This window comes from Myotis myotis, unplaced genomic scaffold (genome assembly GCF_014108235.1).
Source record: "Myotis myotis isolate mMyoMyo1 unplaced genomic scaffold, mMyoMyo1.p scaffold_m19_p_2, whole genome shotgun sequence".
Lineage (NCBI taxonomy): Eukaryota > Metazoa > Chordata > Mammalia > Chiroptera > Vespertilionidae > Myotis > Myotis myotis.
The window spans coordinates 196,832,081-196,850,004 of NW_023416324.1; the positions used below are offsets into that span (position 1 = coordinate 196,832,081).

General features: G+C 39.3%; 1 protein-coding gene across 1 annotated transcript in view; it reads left to right on the top strand.

Annotated features, from left to right (window-relative positions):
- PLCH1 (phospholipase C eta 1) overlaps positions 1-17,924 on the top strand; it is a 195,748-nt gene that overhangs the window by 162,247 nt on the left and 15,577 nt on the right. The window contains exons 12-15 of the mRNA XM_036351235.1: positions 9,425-9,586; positions 12,262-12,333; positions 15,154-15,245; positions 15,581-15,678. Coding sequence (XP_036207128.1) covers positions 9,425-9,586; positions 12,262-12,333; positions 15,154-15,245; positions 15,581-15,678 — 424 coding nt within the window. The remainder of the gene's footprint in view (positions 1-9,424; positions 9,587-12,261; positions 12,334-15,153; positions 15,246-15,580; positions 15,679-17,924) is intronic.

Genomic DNA, 17,924 nt, shown 5'->3' on the forward strand with positions numbered 1-17,924 from the left:
ATCTTGGCTCAATTTATTACCACTCACTAATGGGGCTCTGGTTTTAGAAAATTAATCTAAATCTATTTACATAAGTGAAAATACACTTAATATTTTAAATAGTTTCTTTTTTACTCTCCCAGATATTTACTATATTGTGATTAATTACTTGTGATTACGAGTAATGTGGCTCAAATGTCTTAGCTTTGTTTTAGAAACCAGACTTTTGTCTCTGATTTTCATTATCTTTGCATCTTGTTTCCAAGATCTGTTGGTTGCAAGCCTCATTTGAAACAGGGAACAAAGAGGTTTGACTAAGTTACAAGTTTAGGGAATGCTGTTTTTAGTGAAAATGATGATAAAAATTTAGCTATTATTACAATATAGTCATTTTTTGCTCTGAGTAAAACCCAAGTTGTCTGGTTTCTGCATCCACCCACTTATTTAATTTTTTCTTTAATGCCAGTGAGCCTTTTAACTTTCTAAATTAAATATCTGTAATTATAAAATTAAGTAGCTATAGTTTTTTCTTAAGAGGGAAAGATCAGTAACTTCACCTGTAAAAATATCCAACTGAGTTCCTCTTATCTTCAAAGCTTCTTAGTTGGTTTCTAAGAACCCATATGGGAAGATAGTTTCAAACATGATTCCATAAAGATAGTTATGATTTTTAATTTAGATTCTTTGATTTGGGCTTAAGTGAAGGCAGAAAACACCTCAATTGTGAAATTTTACAAGTGTGTCTTTGTTACACTTTCAGAGAGAAAATATATAAAGAAATCAACATTCTAGCCCAGCTGGTATGGCTCAGTGGTTGAGCATCAACCTATGAACCAGGAGGTCATGGTTTGATTTCTGGTCAGGGCATGTGTCCATGTTTCAGGCTCGATCCCCAGTGGAGGGTATGCGGGAGGCAGTGGATCAGTGATTCTCTTTCATCCTTGATGTTTCTATCTCTTTCTTCCTCTCCCTTCATCTCTGAAATCAATAAAAATACATTTAAAAAGAAAAAAAGAAATCAACATTCTAGTGGAAATTTGTAGTTTTTACTATACTTTTCCAAATCCTTTTTCTCTAATTTTGAACTCTTCTAAGACATGGGGCTGTTGTCTTTTGAAAACCGAAGTGTTATCCTGTAATCAGTCAATTTATACTCCTATTGTCAGCAGAGGGTTCAATGCATTATCTGAATGTCAAATGTAAGTTGCCTGATCTTACCCCGAATGCCTGATCATATTTCTGCAAAAGAGGATGGACTGTGCATAACTATGTGAAACCTTAGAGAAAGTTCTTAACCTCAGTTGTAATGCAACAGGATGTGGTTAGATTTATGTTATATCTGAATTATTGCAATAAACATTTTAACTTAGCTTTCATGAACATTGCAATACTAACTCCTGAGGCTTAAACAGATACATTTGCACATTCAACCATTTTTTATTCAGCATCTCTTATTGGAGATACCACCATCATGCTATAGGAGTTGGGGCATCTATCAGTAAACAAAACAGACAACAATCTTTGCCTTTATGGAGTTAGACATTATTGAGAGAAGGGGAGGATAGACAAGAATTAAAACAAGTAAGTAACGTCTATACTTATCACTGTACTAGGCAGTGATAAGTGCTAAAGGGACAAAACGAGAGGAAAAAGTGGAGAAAGTGTGTGTATGTGAAGGGTCTATTGAACTTTTAAATTGATCAGGAAAGGTCTCAGAGAGAAGATCACGTGTGAACAAAGACCTGAAGGAAGTGAGGAGTTAGCCATGCTGGTATCTGGGGAAGAATGTTCCAGGCAGAGGGAACAGTGAATACAACGATCAGAAGCAGGATTTGTGGCTCGCCCAGCATTATCTTCGTGTTAAGCAGAGCCCTCACATAGGCTTCCTATTCTTGTTAGTCTACTGCTATTTCTAACCAAGGGATTCAAATCACAGAGAAAGTCTATTTCTCATGTAATAATTCCTTTCTGTTGAATTAATTGAATCCTTTACGTTTCTGCCTCCTACTGTTTTGTGGCTTCAGCCATAGAGAAACTCGGGCTCATGATGTCTAAGCCACAAGGTATAGCAGTGTGTTTAATGATCCAAGGATCACACAGCTCAAAGGCACAAGGAACAGTTTCCTTTAAACCACAGTAATTACCAGATATGATTCAGCGAGCCAACTCACCATTATTCATCTTCATGGGGTCTTCTAATGTCAAGGTGCCTTATAGACTTTCTACCACCATATTTCAACTTCACTGATTTTTTTTCTCCTCTTATAAAATCCTCTGTGAAGCTCATCTCATAAACACCAAGCCTTCAACAAGTTTTAAATGAGTCCTAGTATAGTAACATGTCACAACTTTTTATTACACTAATGCCCTAAAAACATTATTCAATCTGGGTGTCCATCTCACACTAGCATAGCCACTGTTTTCCTCTCCTCCTATTCCTTTCGCCACAAATTCATCTTCCTAAGTGATTTGTTTGATAAATGAGCTATTATAAGGCCTATGGGTCTTGTTGGGCTAAGAGTTGTCAGCACTCATAGAAGGGATGAGTTACCTCATGAGGTGGTGAGGTCTTGCTACTGAAAGTGTTCACACAGAGACTAAATGCCCACATGCTGGACATGCTGTTGTATCCTGGTAGCAAGGAGTGGGGAATGGACAAGGTGACTTGGAAGATCCCTGGAAGATTCCAGTGGTTTCTAGAACCTGCTACACTTCTGCAGTCCTGCCAAAGAGTAAAGGTAGTGAACATTTAAGGCCTAACATCATGTATATATTACAGTCATGCACTGCATAATGACATTTTGGTCAACCACGGACCGCATGTATGACAATGGTTCCTTAAGATTATAATGGAGCTGAAATATTCTTATCGTCTAGTGATGTGATAGCCATGGTAACATCATAGCACAACACATAACTCATATGTTTGTAATGATGCTGGTGTAAACAAACCTACTGCCAGTCGTATACAGTACAAGTATAGCACATACAACTATGTACAGCACGTAATCTTCAATGATGATAATTAATGACTATGTTATTGGTTTATGTACATACCATACATTTTATCATTATTTTAGAGTATGTCTGTCTAATTATGAAAAAAAGTTTACAGTATGCTGTGTTACACCAGCAGTAGCCTCATACATCTCATGTTCACTGTGCCTCTTGATCTTATCATTTTCTCTTGTGCTTGATTTAATCTACTGTTGTTTTGTACAGAGTAACTTGCTGTATAGGCTTGTGGCCCAGCAGTGGCTGTACCATGGAGCCTATGTGTGTAGTAAGCTATATCATCTAGGTTTGTGTGAGTGCACTCTATGATGTTCGCACAATGACAAAATCTCCTAACAACACATTTCTCAAAATGTATCCCCATTGGTAAGCAGTGTGTGACTGTATATATATATATATATATGTTCCTTGTGTTTCAAAGGTATCGTCTTTTGGGAACTACAATTGCTGAAGAGAAGTCTCTTATTAGTCTAATTTTTCTTTTCTTATTGTTAACCTGTCTTCCCTTTCCATCTCTTCGTTCTGTGTTTTCACTGTTAAATGACTAGGAGTGGATTTATTTAGCTATTTTCTTATCACTCAGGATTCATTTCCTATTAGCTCATATTTTCTTTCATTCTGGAAATCAACCATTTTTTTTTTATTTGAATATTGTTTTATGCCACTTTTTCAGTCCTGTTTCTCTGGAAGTCCTGTTAGATTTATGTTGGGATCTCTCAGTCTATTCTCCAAATCTCATATTTATTCATAATATATATATTTTTATTTTTGTGCTGACTTCTGGGTACCATTTGCAATATTATTTTTCAATTCATTAACTATCTCTTTGACTTGGGTCTAGAGTTTATTTAGCTATTGCGCTTCTCATTTCAGCACTATACTCTTTATTTACAAAATTTATTGGTTCTTTTTTATAGACACTTGCTTTTATTTAATTATTTGACTTCTTAGTTTCTTGTGTGTGTTTTTATGGAGCTATTTCTTCATATCTTTGAGCATCTAAACACACTAATTTTAAAGTGAAAGAGTGAATTCCTGTCCCTTGTGTTGATGTTTTTACCACTCTGTCTTGACATTACTTTTCCTCATTGGTTTTAGAATTTCAAGTTAAAGGCTTCATTTTGAGTGGGATTTTTCCCCTTTCACCCTCTTTCATTCTGTGTTCACCCTTCTTATCTAGTGATTTGGGAACTGCCTCCTCCTGAGACCCCCCCTCATTTCATATCACATAAGTAGGATCACATGAAGCTTTTCTAGAAGATTCCTGGAACTACAAAACCATTCATTTCAATGTGATTAATTCAGATAAGGAGAAATACATGGGACATCCTTGACCTTCAGGGTGACATTAATTGTGTATGACCCCTAAAAGTTGAGTCCATCTAACTACAGAAGCACATTCACATTGTGAGCAAAAAAAATGAACTATAAACTTAAACTGTTAGGTCATTTGGTTTTGACTTAGTGGAAGTGGGTTCATAGGAAAGGGAGGTAAGAGCAGGCTGGAACACCCAGAGAAGATTAGAGAGAGATTGTTGCAATTGTTAAACACACAGACTCTGGAGCCAGGCTACCTGAGTTCCAAGCTGGCTCTACCACTTGCTAACTGTATGACCTTGAGGAGCTCACCCACCTTTCTAAACCTGAGTTTCTTTATCTTCTTTTTCTAAATGGACATCATAACATTTCAAAATGTTACTGAGTTTCTCTCTCCCTCCCTCCCTCCCTGACTACCTGTTTTATAAGTTGCATGCACACTCCTGGAAAGTGACTGTCCCCGTGGCTTTGAACTGTGGCAGTAGTATCCTCTCCTGGCCAAAATTGACATCTGAGCTGGAGAAAGAGCAGATCTACAATCCTAGGACTCCATGACATCACACACGTACATTAAGTGACAAGCAATCAAATCTTGAGAGTCCTGCAGTCTGAAATTATCTCCTGATCCTCCTGAGAATCTGTGCTTTTGAAATACCTGTTGCTATTTGAAAGCAACTTGAGACAAACAGAAAAAACAAGGATTCTATATTCTGTCTGATTTATACTGAGAGCAAATCAAATCAATGGGCTCTATTATTATAAAAATAAGTGATTTCTCCCTGTAGGAAATATAAGTCACTCTCATTCTCTGCCTGTTTGCAAAATTTGACTTTTTATGTACTAAGAGAATAAAATAATAATTTAACTTTAAAATGAGGGCTAAGTTTATTCCCTGCAAAGAACTCAGAAGAATGCCCAACACATGATTTGTGCTCAGTAAATGCTAGACATCATCAGTAACAAGAATGTCAGCAGCAGCATGATTATTGCTCAAGGAAGTCTTCACCTGGTCCTTGAACAGAGGAGGTGTTTTAAAGGAGCTAAGGAGCATACAGGAAACAGTGGAGCATGGGAGTACATGGCTGAGTAGCAGCTGCTCTTCAGCCCAAGACTTTCAGGTTATGGGTTGCAAAGCTGTAGTGCACTCACCAAGCACAGCTACGATATTGTTCTTTCTGCCTCCAGACTCAAGCCCAGAGAGCCAGAAGACATTTGGGGATGGTGAGATGGTCCAGTGTTTTGTTTTTTTGCTTTAAAGCAAAGATGCTCAACTTTGGCTGCACATTGGAATGACAGAGGAGCTTTCAAAAATCCCAATGCAAGGTCCCTGCCCAGAGATTCCCCTGTGAATGGTCTGGGTGTGTGTGCCTGGGGTTTAGGAACACTCTGGTGATTCCAGTGTTCAGTATAGAGCACCACTGTTTGAGAAGGTCTGCCTTTAAGGGTCAGCCCCTCTACCCCAATCTCTCCCTTTTCCTGCTGCTTCCCAGCCTGGAGCAGTGGCCAAGATTCTTGGTAGCCCTTCACTTTTTCAGCGATCCTTTTCTTTCTCGTGAGAGATAAAACAAGAATGTGTTTATATGTTTGATTTCTTTATTTTTAGTAGGTATTCCTGATCATATGTACGTCTCAGAAAAGGAATTCGGAACGGTGATTACTTCCCTTGGGGAAACTCCTCCTTGCCACACTAAAGGCCTGCCTTCCCCTCCCCCTTCCCACCATGGATCCTCCCTTTCCCACTAGCTCAGGGAACAAAAGAGCAAGAAGCATGTGGTGTTCAGCTGTGGTCCCTGGTGCCGCTGCACAATGGCTGGCAGGTGTGTCTGTCTCCGCTTCCTTTAAGCAGTGCTATTGGGCTCCCAGCTCCAGTGATAATATATTAATGAAACCTCAGCCACACTTTTATTTGGCCGCTGATTTTCTTGTGCTGTAAATCACAGGAAAAAAAATCACAGAATATCATTCCTTCAGCAACAACTCCCCGTGTTTAGAGGCTGTGAAGTGAATAAGTACAGCCTTTGCATTAATCATTCACGATTTCACCAGCACCAGTTGGCTTGGCTTTGAATGTTTAGCCTTGCTGTGCTGACATTGAGAGTGTCTGTGCATAATGGCCACAGTTCATCTCCCCACTGTCTGCGACTCAGTGTGCTCTGATCCAGAGAAGGAAAGGGAAGGGAACTTGGGGCATTCGGTGTGACCTGGGCACACCAGGTACTCTTGCAGGCTTTCTCTTTGTGTCCTCCTACCAAGCAGGCCCTCTGCCAGGCTCTGGGGCATTTGATCAAATGCATTGGGGGATTTGCTTCCTGGAGTTCTTTTCTTGGATTCCCTTCCGACCTTAAGTGAAACCTAGTATTTTCCACAGAGGGGTACTGGCCATATATTTTCCAGGTGTCAAAAAGGAATAATGCTTGTTTAAAATATGAGCCTGCTCATGACGAACTTGACTCAAGAATTTGTCTTTATTTGAAACAGCATAAAAGGGATGGCTGCAGCACTGTTTGTTGAAATAGGCACAATTTCGTGTTGGAAGTCTTAGGTTCAAGTCCCAGTTCAGCCACTTCATAGGCATGTGTGTTTGGACAAGCTTTTGAATCTTTCTGCCTCTGTATCACTATGAGTAAAGTTTGTCTAACCCTAGTGCTACCTTAAAGGGTGTCTGGCAACTCAGATGAAATATTGTTATATGAGCGTGCTTTGTGAGTCTTAGCACAATATAGTTGTTTTTTTCTATATTTCCCTGTGCTCTTTTCTCCATGTTCAGATGGTTACTAGTTCTCCTTGATATTGTTTTTCTCATGCTTTTGCTCATGTTGGATGCCCTCACCGTACTCTGCCAGATGATCAGCTCTTAGTCATTGTAGTAGATTGATTTGTTGCCACCAAAGGATTTGTCCAAGTCCAAACCCCTGGTACCTGTGAATGTGACCTTATTTGAGAAAAGGGTATTTGCAGGTGTAATTAAGGATCTTGGATTGACTGGGTGGGACTTAAAAATCTAATGTCAAGTGTCCTCATAAGAAAAAGAGAGGACACAAACAGGAGGGGGAACACCCAGGAGGAGGCCATGTGATGACCGGGACAGAGACAGGAGTTATTCTGCCACAAGTCAGTAAGTGCTTGGTGCCTCTGTAAACTGAAGGAAGCAAGAAAGCTAGTGTCTTTTTAAAAAAATTTTGTTGTATTGCTTAAAGTATTACAAAGAGTATCACATATGTCTCCTTCCCCCCCCCCCGCCCCCCTTGACATTCCCCTGGCCTCCCCTACCCCCCAGTGTCTTGTGTCCATTGGTTATGCTTATATGCATGCATACAAGTCCTTCGGTTGATCTCTTACCCACCCCCTCCCACCCCCCAACCCTCCCCAGCCTTCCCACTGTAGTTCGACAGTCTGTTCGATGCTGCTCTGCCTCTGTATCTATTTTTGTTCATCAGTTTATAATGGTCTTTATTATCCATAAATGAGTGAGATCATGTGGTATTTTTCTTTCATTGACTGGCTTATTTTACTTAGCATAATGCTCTCCAGTTCCATCCATGCTGTTGCAAATGGTAAGAATTCCTTCTTTTTTACAGCAGCATAGTATTCCATTGTGTAGATGTACCACAGTTTTCTAATCCATTCATCTGCTGATGGGCACTTAGGCTGTTTCCAGATCTTCGCAATGGTAAATTGTGCTGCTATGAACATAGGGGTGCATATATCCTTTCTGATTGGTGTTTCTGGTTTCTTGGGATATATTCCACTTCTAGGAATATATCCCAAGAAAGCTAGTGTCTTTGGGAGGGAGTGCAACTCTGCCAACATCTTGATTTTATATTCTGGCCTTTGGAACTGAATGAGAATAAAGTTCTGTTGTTTTGAACAACCAGGTTTGTGGTAGTTTGTTACAGCAGTCACAGAAAAACTAATACACTCATTTTTTTACAGCTTGGCTCTGGTGTTCTCTGCTCCGGGAAATTTTTCCTACATTCCCAAGTCTCTCCAACATCCCCCCCCCCCCCCCGCACCCCCCCCCCCCCCGGGAACCTGTGATATCCCTTACATCTGTCACTCTACTTGCACCTGCTTCTATAATTACCCATTGATGAGGCTGTCTGTCTCCGTGACAGCAAGGATTCGGTGGGGTTGTGCCTTGTTAATGTTTCTCACCTGGCATATAGCAGCTTGATATGTATTTGTTTTGTGCAAAATGAATTTTGCTCTCAAACTCTCTCTCCTCTTTATTCCGTCGCCCACCAGTGCATTGGCCTAGGCTCTTAGTGCTTGTGGTGGGACCATGGTCTGGCTTTTCATCTGCAGGCACCTTTCCTCTCTCTGACACACTACCTGTTCATAATATATCTAAAATGCTATTCTGGCACTGTCTACCCAGAGACTCTCAGTGACTCCACTCCTCCTGCATTCAAATGCCTCTATTATCTGGTCCCAAAGTATGTTTCCAGCTTTATCTGTCACTACCCTCCTTTATAAATTTCTGCTTTAGGAAAACTAATCCATTCATGTGTTTATAGAACATGCTTTACTAATGTAGAACCTTTGCTAGAACTATTGATGGCAGGAAAGCCCTTCTCTTCATCACTGTTGAAATCTTAATTACCATGCAGAGATTTCCATAACTTTCTTTTCCCTTCAGTGAAGAAAGTGGTGTGTTTTAAATAGCATATTTTTTTCTCAAATTTATCTATTTGGATATGGAAAACTTAGTCTCCAAAAATTCTTGCTGGCCTTCCCTCATTTGAAAGCATAAAGTAGCACAGTGGGAAGGGTGTAGAGACATGAGTTTGAATTCTATGGCAATTGCTTGTCAGCTCTGGAACCTTGAGCAGCTTATTTAATTTCTCAGAGCATCAGATTTTGCATCTCTGAAATAAAAATGACAATAAGACTTTATAAGGTTCTTGAGGGTAGAATGCAATCATGATGATCATTTTTTAATGGGATTGGTGGGGGGAGAGGGAGGACCAAAATGGTACAATGAGGTTAACTTATTACAGTTAATTGAGAGAGAATCAAATTATAAAAGCAATATTGGCTTGAATGAAGGGTGTATTCTAATGGATTCTGTGTTTCTTAAGGACAATCATTTCCATCGCTTAATTCTTTGCAGAATAACGGGACCACTGAGCACCAGGTGGAGTCTTTCATAAGGAAAAAACTGGAGTCACTGTTAAAAGAATCTCAGATTCGAGACAAAGAAGATCCTGATAGTTTCACAGTGAGGGCTCTACTGAAGGCCACGCATGAAGGCTTACATGCACACCTGAAGCAGGTATAAGCTGCCCTCCGGTACTTGTCCTTTGACAGGAAAAAGAAAGCATATCATATGTGTTGTTTCTGAACATTTGTTATTTGGGAAATGCTCCTCCAGTTTCATCCATTTCTATCTTCCTGTTGCTTGAGAAATAAAAATCTCCTGTTGCAAAATAATATGAGAAATAGTTAAAAGTTGGATGGGTGGGGCTGAAAATGACAGGAGAAAGCCCAGTACGCCTGGACTCACCTTCCTCATGCTTGCGTAGGTGAGCAGAGAAGCTTTAGCCCACCACATACTACAGCCTCCCACCTGTCTGGGTTTGGGCAGCCTCCATGCCCTGTTGATTGCACTTCCTGGACGTGTCTTCCATCTGTCCACTTCCCTTCTTCTTCGTGGCTGTGTCCCAATCTAAGCCATTGTCAACTCTCACCTAGACTTCTCTTGCCCATCTTCAATAGAATCTCCACTCTGAAATCAGCATGGCTCTTTAAAAATGCAAATCTGATCATATTACTCTACTGTTCAAAATTCTTCAGAGGCTTCCCATTATGCTGGGGATAACTAACAAATTCTTTGACTAGGCTTTCCAAGGACCTGCATCATTGCATCCTTGCCTACCTTTCCAGTCTCAGATCACCTCATTTTCCTTGTCATACCACCTCTCACAATTGTCATACCAGCCATAACTGTTTATTCCATTGTCTTCCTCACATTACGTTTCCTCTGCCTGGAACACTCCATTCTCACATTTGCTCTAAGTCCTGCTTAGTCTTTTAAATTCCAGCTTTAATGTGATGTCTTAAATGAGTCCTGACTTGAGTGCTGAATTGGGTTAGCTATCCCCTTTATATTGCCCATAGTAGCCTATTTTATCTTCTCTTTTCTGAAGTTTTAAAACCACATTTGCAACTACTTGCTCGTGTCTGTCTACCTAACTAGACTATAGATTCCATGAAGACCAGAACCATGTCATTCTTGATAACCATTATTATGCTGGCTTTTCTAGTGCTTGAGACTTAGCAAGGCCTTCATAAATAGTTGTTGAATGGATGGTTTGGGAGACATATATTTTATATTACACTTCTATATAAAGAGGGTGTGGGAGGGGGGTGAGCCAGGCAAGAAGAATCCCTATTTGATCACTAGCGGTAGCTTTGTAACTTTGGATATAGTCTTTAACTTCACTATATTTCAGATTTTTTTAATCTGTAAAATTGAGATTTTAATCATACTTATCTCAAAAAATGGTTGTATATATTAAATGAGAATATATATATGCACTTAGCATAATCCTTGGGGCATAGTAGGTGCCTACTAAATAGAATGCCCATTTACCTTAACTTGCCTGGGACAACCCTGTTTTATATCTATTGTCCTAGTGTAATTATTAAAAATACCCCATTTCACTCTTAAATGGGTCCTGTTTGGGACAATAAGTGACATGATCTCCCTATAGATGGGCTATTAGAAGTAGAAAGGAACTCAGAAGTTAATTGGGTCATTCCTCCTCCATTTCATAGATAAGAAAACAAGTCAGGAGAAGAGGCTTGCCAAAGGACATGTAGCCACTTGGTGGCAGGGCTGGGTCTCCTAACTTAGAGAGCAGTGTTGCTTCTATGACCGCATCTGGCTACCTTCTTAATTTCAGGATTTTTGAACAGATAGTGGTCAGCTTTAATAGATCTTCAAAGGCAGTCCATATATATAAATGGTCAACTAAAATTACCCTATAGCCCCCTGCCCCGCTAGTATTTTCTGAACTGCCTCTTTCTCCAACTAATAGTCTTCTCCACTCCCCACTCCAAATGGCATCTCTGATTAGTCTATATGGATGCCCTCCCTGGCCATTTGATTTTAAATAGTTTTACTTACCCACATGCATTCCACGAATGAGGTTATCTCTGTTTCTTCTTGGTTTAGCAGGAAGTTCTGGGAGGGCATGGCCTGTTGTGCTGGTCTCTCCTTAAACCATGTCATTAGTAGTGAACTCTTTTTAGGGTTGATAACTTAATAAAAATCTAAACCCTTTTAGCAGAGTGGCCTTCCTGCATCCTAACGAGAGATAAGCTTGAGCAAGGAGATCTCTAGACTAGAAAATTAACCCATATGAGGAAAGTTCATACATTTTTCCAGTGCTCACCACAGAGGGAATTATTTCAATGAATAGTTAAGCGTTGCTCTGGTTTACTTAAATAAAAATAATCTTATTACCTCATGCATATGCTTGGATTTTATTTATATTTCATGTTTTTAAAATTCCAAATAAGTGTTTGATCAATGTGATTTTTTTTTTTTTTTTTGTAGAATTGGCTCTTAATGATTTTTGGCCATTTTTCAAAATTAAATCTATTTTAACTGAAGGTGATTTTATCCCCACTCATGGCATTCAAAAGACTACATCCTATGCTGTGGAGAGCCTTGTGATCGGGTACTGGATGGGCCACTGAGAGGCCTTTGACCCCAGCTTTGCGCAGCTGCTGGCTGTTCCTGTCTCCTGGCTGGTACCTGGGCCTCTCCGTGTCAGTGTCCCCCTGGCAGACTCTGCCACCTTGTACTGGAGGGTGCTTAGCAGGAGGAAGTGACCTCATGCTTCCCACTTAGAGGCAGACAGAGAAGTTTGCCTGCCATTTCATCAGAATGAAGGAAAAAATAAAGAAGAAAAATAGTTATATTATGCTTTATTTTCTCAGCATCCAGATGTGAAGGAGAGTGGAAAAAAATCACATGGACGATCTCTCATGACCAACTTTGGAAAACATAAGGTACTAAATGAGATTGAAAAATGAGTGAAATTCACTTAAATTAAATTTAGAAGCTAACTGGAGAATATCATCATGGCCTTGGAATAACTGAAGGTTGCTTAAATAGGCCTCCAGAAAAGGAAAATATTGATAATTAAATGACTTGGAAATTTAGGAATTGCTGTTCATCAAAAGTAACAAAAAGCAAGTAATACTGGCAAAGAATATTGTCAATACATACATGCAATAGAGGTTTTGTATCTTGACAATATAAAGAATTCCTACAAATCAATAAAAAAGACAGGTACCCTAAATAATAATAATAAAAAAAACTGGGCAAAAGATTTATATGACACTTCACAAAAGACTTGAAATGGCTAATCTGGAAAAGGTGCTCACCCTTACCTGGGAAATGCAAATTAAAATGCCATTGAGATTCCATACACACCCACCACAATAGCAAACATAAAAAGACTGACAACACCCAGTGATGGTGAGGAAGTTAAACTCTCATACAATGCTAATGAGAATATGCATTTGTAATAGTACAAATAGGAAATAGTTTAAGTGTCCATCAATAATAGAATGAATAAAAGTTATGGTATCTTCACATAAGGTAATATTTATCAGCAAAAATGACAAAATTGCAACTATAAACAATAATATGATCTTTATCAACATGACACTGAGCAAAAGAAGCCAGACCCAAGAGAGTACATGCAATTTGATTCAATTTATATGAAGTTTAAACACAGGCAAAACCAAATCAATAGGGTAAAAGTCAGGTTAGTAGTAACCTATGGGGAGAAGGCAATGCTGAGTGGAAGAATGAAAAGGCTTTGGAGGGTAGATAATATTCCATTTCCTCATTTGGTGGTTTCATTTTGTGCATGTCATCATGCTGGGTGCTTATAATTCTTGTACTTTCCTCAGTGAAAAGGTTATATAAGTAATCAACTATTGGATGATGAACTTTGTGCGTGAGGTTTCTGTAAGGACATTTCTTGTGTTTTAAGGAATATTGTATCTGGAATTTCCTGCCCCATCAGTAGGATAATTTCTTCAAAGGTCCCCAAAATAGTTATTATAACAAAAAACTGAAAACAACCAAAATGTTCACCCATAAGGACTTCTTAAGTGAATCATGATTCAGTCACACAATGGACAATTATGCAGCCGCTAAAAGATGATCACTCTAAAGAGCTCATCATGAAAAACATTAAGTGAAAAAGTAAGATGAAAAATTGATTACGTGGTACATTAAGCATGATAAAAAGTGCTCGAACTGTACGTAAAGAAAATGTATCATCATTTTTCCAAATATTATCTGTCATTGGTGATTCATTTCTTAATTCTTTTTGCCTTTTATGTTAAAAAGGAACTTCAAAAAGACACTTATTTTAACACCTCAAGGTACTAATTATATGTAGCATTAGAGAATATTTCATTTCTTGATTACAGCTACTGATTTAAATTAAACCTCTTTTCCAAAGTAAACGTTTTAGGCTGTACTTGTGCTACCACAGAAATAGAATTTGTTATGTCTCAAGCCATAAAAATGAATGCCTACAAGACTATTTACAGATTATTTTAATAAGTATTAATAGTACTTAAAATTGAAAGTTAATATTCTGTAGCTTAGAGGATGACTTCCCATGCCATCTTATTGAATCACCACCACAATAATAATTCTTTAAAAAAGATGTTATTGTCCTGCCCTTTTAAGAAACACAATAGGAAGCTAGAGAGGTTGGCCAGCTTGCACAGGAGATCCTCAGGGGCTAGGGCTCCCACACCATGCCCACCGAGGTTTGTGAGTCACAAACAACACCTGAGAAGGTTCCAGACCAAATTGGTGGCTCGCTGTGAGTGCGACGGAGTCGAGTGTGTGTACGCCAACAGTGTAGCTGGTTTTGTATTTGTTGAGTGTGAGACGATCGGAAAGGTGACATGGTCTCATGGCAATGTGAGTATGGAGTCCCTTTACTTTTTTAAAGCTACATTCCCCAGATGTCCAGGCTACTCTGTGTGAAGGTCTCGCCTTTGTTGGTTTGTGGAAACTGTTTTGATGGCAAGGTTTTCTGCAATTTCCTCCCCATCATTTGTATTGTGAAGGTATGTGTTGCCAAATAATGGGGTTCTCTCCAATGTGATGGAGCGAAACCTCATCATTTCAAAAAGGTTATATGTCTAACAGCGAATGTGTCCAGACAACACCAGATTAGTCCTGAAGTCTTTCAGCCTGAATCCTGTGGGTAACAATTTCATTCTGCTGCTAGAAATTAAAAGGGGTCAAAACCTCAACAGAGCAGTTTGATATAGATGGTTATTTGAGTGCATACTGATCAAAAGCAGGCATGGTGGTTAATCATTAAAAATAATGCTGCTAGCTTTCAAAAAAATCAAATCTGCCTTTTATAAGTCAACATGAATAGCGAGCTTCCTATAAAGATGATATGTTATTCCTTAATAGTATTTAAATAGATGTTACTTCTTTGACCGTCATTCCTTATAGAGACCGTCAATGCATGACGAATAAGGTCTTTCTAAGACCTACATTTTATGTGGCTTGGAAGTCAATTTTAGAGCATGAAATCCTCAGTTTTGCCTTAGTATTATAATTATGGCCATGGCCATGCTTGTTATTAATGGTCAGGCAAGGTGCAATATCTGGGCATTTATTCTCCCTCCAGGTTATTGTCCGTGTGTGTGTGTGTGTGTGTGTGTGTGTGTGTGTGTGTGTGTGTGTGTGTTAAAGCCCAGTCCATTCTCTGGATGTTGTAGATGTACCTGATGCAGTGAGTTTGTTGTTAAGTTTACTGTGATTTTTTTTCCCAGCAGAAAACCACAAAATCACAGTCTAAATCTTACAGTACTGATGATGAGGAGGATGCACAGCAGAATCCTGGCAAGGAGATAGGCCAGCTGTACAGGTAAGAAGGTGTCTCCATGTTTCTTGCTTAGACTCTCTGGGCCTCTCCATCCCCATCACCTTGGCTGTTTTAGTTGTATGTGTCTAGAGAATTGGATCACAAGATAAAGTGCTCAGTGCAGTGGGGCCCGTAAAGATAACTGGATATGAAATTGATTCTGAATGAGCTGTGAATTCACCACATCAGTAGAGTTTTTAGTGGAAAGAGTGTTGAACTAGGAAACACACTGGGTTCTAATCCTGGCTCCATGAGGAGCAGGTAAGAAAGGTAGAGTAGACAAAGGCCCTCACTTCTTCCAGGTCTAAAGTATCATGAGTCCCTTGTGCATTTCACAGGTTGGGTCGCCGGAGGAAAACCATGAAGCTCTGCCGAGAGCTGTCTGATTTGGTGGTGTACACAAACTCTGTGGCAGCCCAAGACATCGTGGACGATGGTAAGGATTTTTTTTTTTTTCTTCTGGATAAATATCCTTGACATTTCTTTGTCAATAGTTAATTAATTTTTGTTAATCAGATCATCAGCACACATTTCTGGAACTGGGTACAATCCCACTTGAGTTGTCAGGAAACTGACTATCAGGACCAAGCTTTTAGCTCACAGGGAGGCCTCTGTTGATTACTGGGGTTGCCTGATTGTCTAGAGGCCAGAGAAACTTCCTACAGGGCAGAGGAGGACTTTATTATAAAAAAGACAAATGTGTCAGAGTAGGGCTTCCCCCACACTTGAACTATAGAGACCTGCCCCAATTTGATGGCCATTCCCAATGTGAACGACCAGAAAAAAGAAGAAATTAATTGGCTTAAAGAACACCTTGAAAAGCCTCCTATTTTCTCATTGGAAAATTTGACTTTGATGAAAACAATTTAACCCCAAGATTGAGGTTTCAACAACAAAACAAAAACAAAATACAAAAGAAAGAAAGAAGGAAAAATTTCAGAAGTGCTGACTCTTCACTGATTTTCACTTATTAATTGCCACAAATTGGGTTGAGAAATTCTAGTCACAAATGTTCTTATCCTGGGCTTTCCTGCTAGTTGCTCAATTCCCCTTTATTCTCAGTCCTTCTCATTTCTATTTTGTCCAGTTAATGAATGTTCCTAGACATAAACTATGGTCATGTGGCTTTTCAATCTACTTTCAATTTGAGTGGAAGTTAAATGTAAATCAGAATCTCCCATTTTCTCAGTAAGTCTTAGTGAAGGGAAATGACATTGTGGTGACTTATATCCTCACAAATCTCCAGGATTTTTCCTTAGATCTCTTTTCCCTCCTCTAACTCACAAGTGTATCTTTTCCTATCTGTAGATTTTCTTTCCTTTTATATTGATTTCTTCTTCAAATAGTGACATAAACATTTTAAATTAATTTCATGTGAAAGCGTGATAACCGGTAGGATTCTCAGCATGTGAACAATAGACACATTCTTGTAATAACTGCCCACAGCTAGAAAATAAACCTAGAGTGGTTCAATGGAGTTGAAGGTGTTTTGGTTTAGAGGAATATAATTTCTAACAAATGCCTTAGGAAATCATAATTCTATTAGCTTAAGAGAAAAATAGTATTGAGTACTGTTTAGCTTTTGAACTTCAGCTGTTTTTGTCTTTTGTGGGTTTTCTTTTCAGCCTTAAAATGAACAATAGACAATGAGTGAATGGCTTATTCTAATGCAAAGCAACTCAACTGCATTAATATATTAATTGACATATGCCTATCAGGGTCATCTTGATGACAATGTGGTATGCATATTTATGTGGAAAGACAGCAAACAGTGACACTGATTACAGTACTATATTATCTGCATTAACTTGTCAAAAAGACTGTATTTTCTCCTATCATGTTCAAAGTATTCATCAAAATCCTCAAATAACATCATTTTTAGAATACTTGTGCTGTGAGTAAGTTAATAAATTAATGTCAATAAACTATACATGATAAGGAAAGAGTTAATTTGAAGCACATCATCAGATTAAAAATGAATTCTCTAATTGCTTTGCCTCCCACCTGTATTTATGACTATTCCAAGCTCCAGCTCTGGAATGTAGTCATTAGTCACTTGGCCAGCATTTTCTATCTAAGGGTGTACAACCCCCAAGGACAACAGGGCCCTGGGAGACTGTGCTCTAATAAACATGCACAATCAGGACATAATTCAGGTCAGTGGCCCAGCTGGACTATAGCTCTACTCCTTGGTTTCATGGGCCATGTCACTCAGCCTGGGTTTAGACACACTCAGCTGTCACAGAACACATTGGAATGAAAATGAGGCTCTGGGCAAGTTGGGCTCTTTATCTAGACTGACCTTTTCCAGCAGGCCCAGGAGACATGGTAGTCATTTTGGGGGTGAGGTATGGATGTTTGGGGAAGGGGTGATAGTAGTGGGAATACTGTAGACAAGTTGCAAAAGATATGATTAGAGGAAGCGTAGGATATTAAATGTTTGGAGGTTTACTCCATCATGACCCCAAATCTGCAGTGTCCTTGGCCCTGGATTGACCCATCCTGACGTCCAAACAGGCATCTTAATATATAAAAACCCAGGGTCCGTAATGACCAAAGGCTCAACCGACCGGAAGTCAGTCCTGCAGTCAGTGCTGGGTTGCCATGGCGACCCAGCACTGACTGCCAAAGGGGCTGTGGATCAGGCCCAGAGAGAGTCCCAAAGAGAGGGGCAGGGTCTGA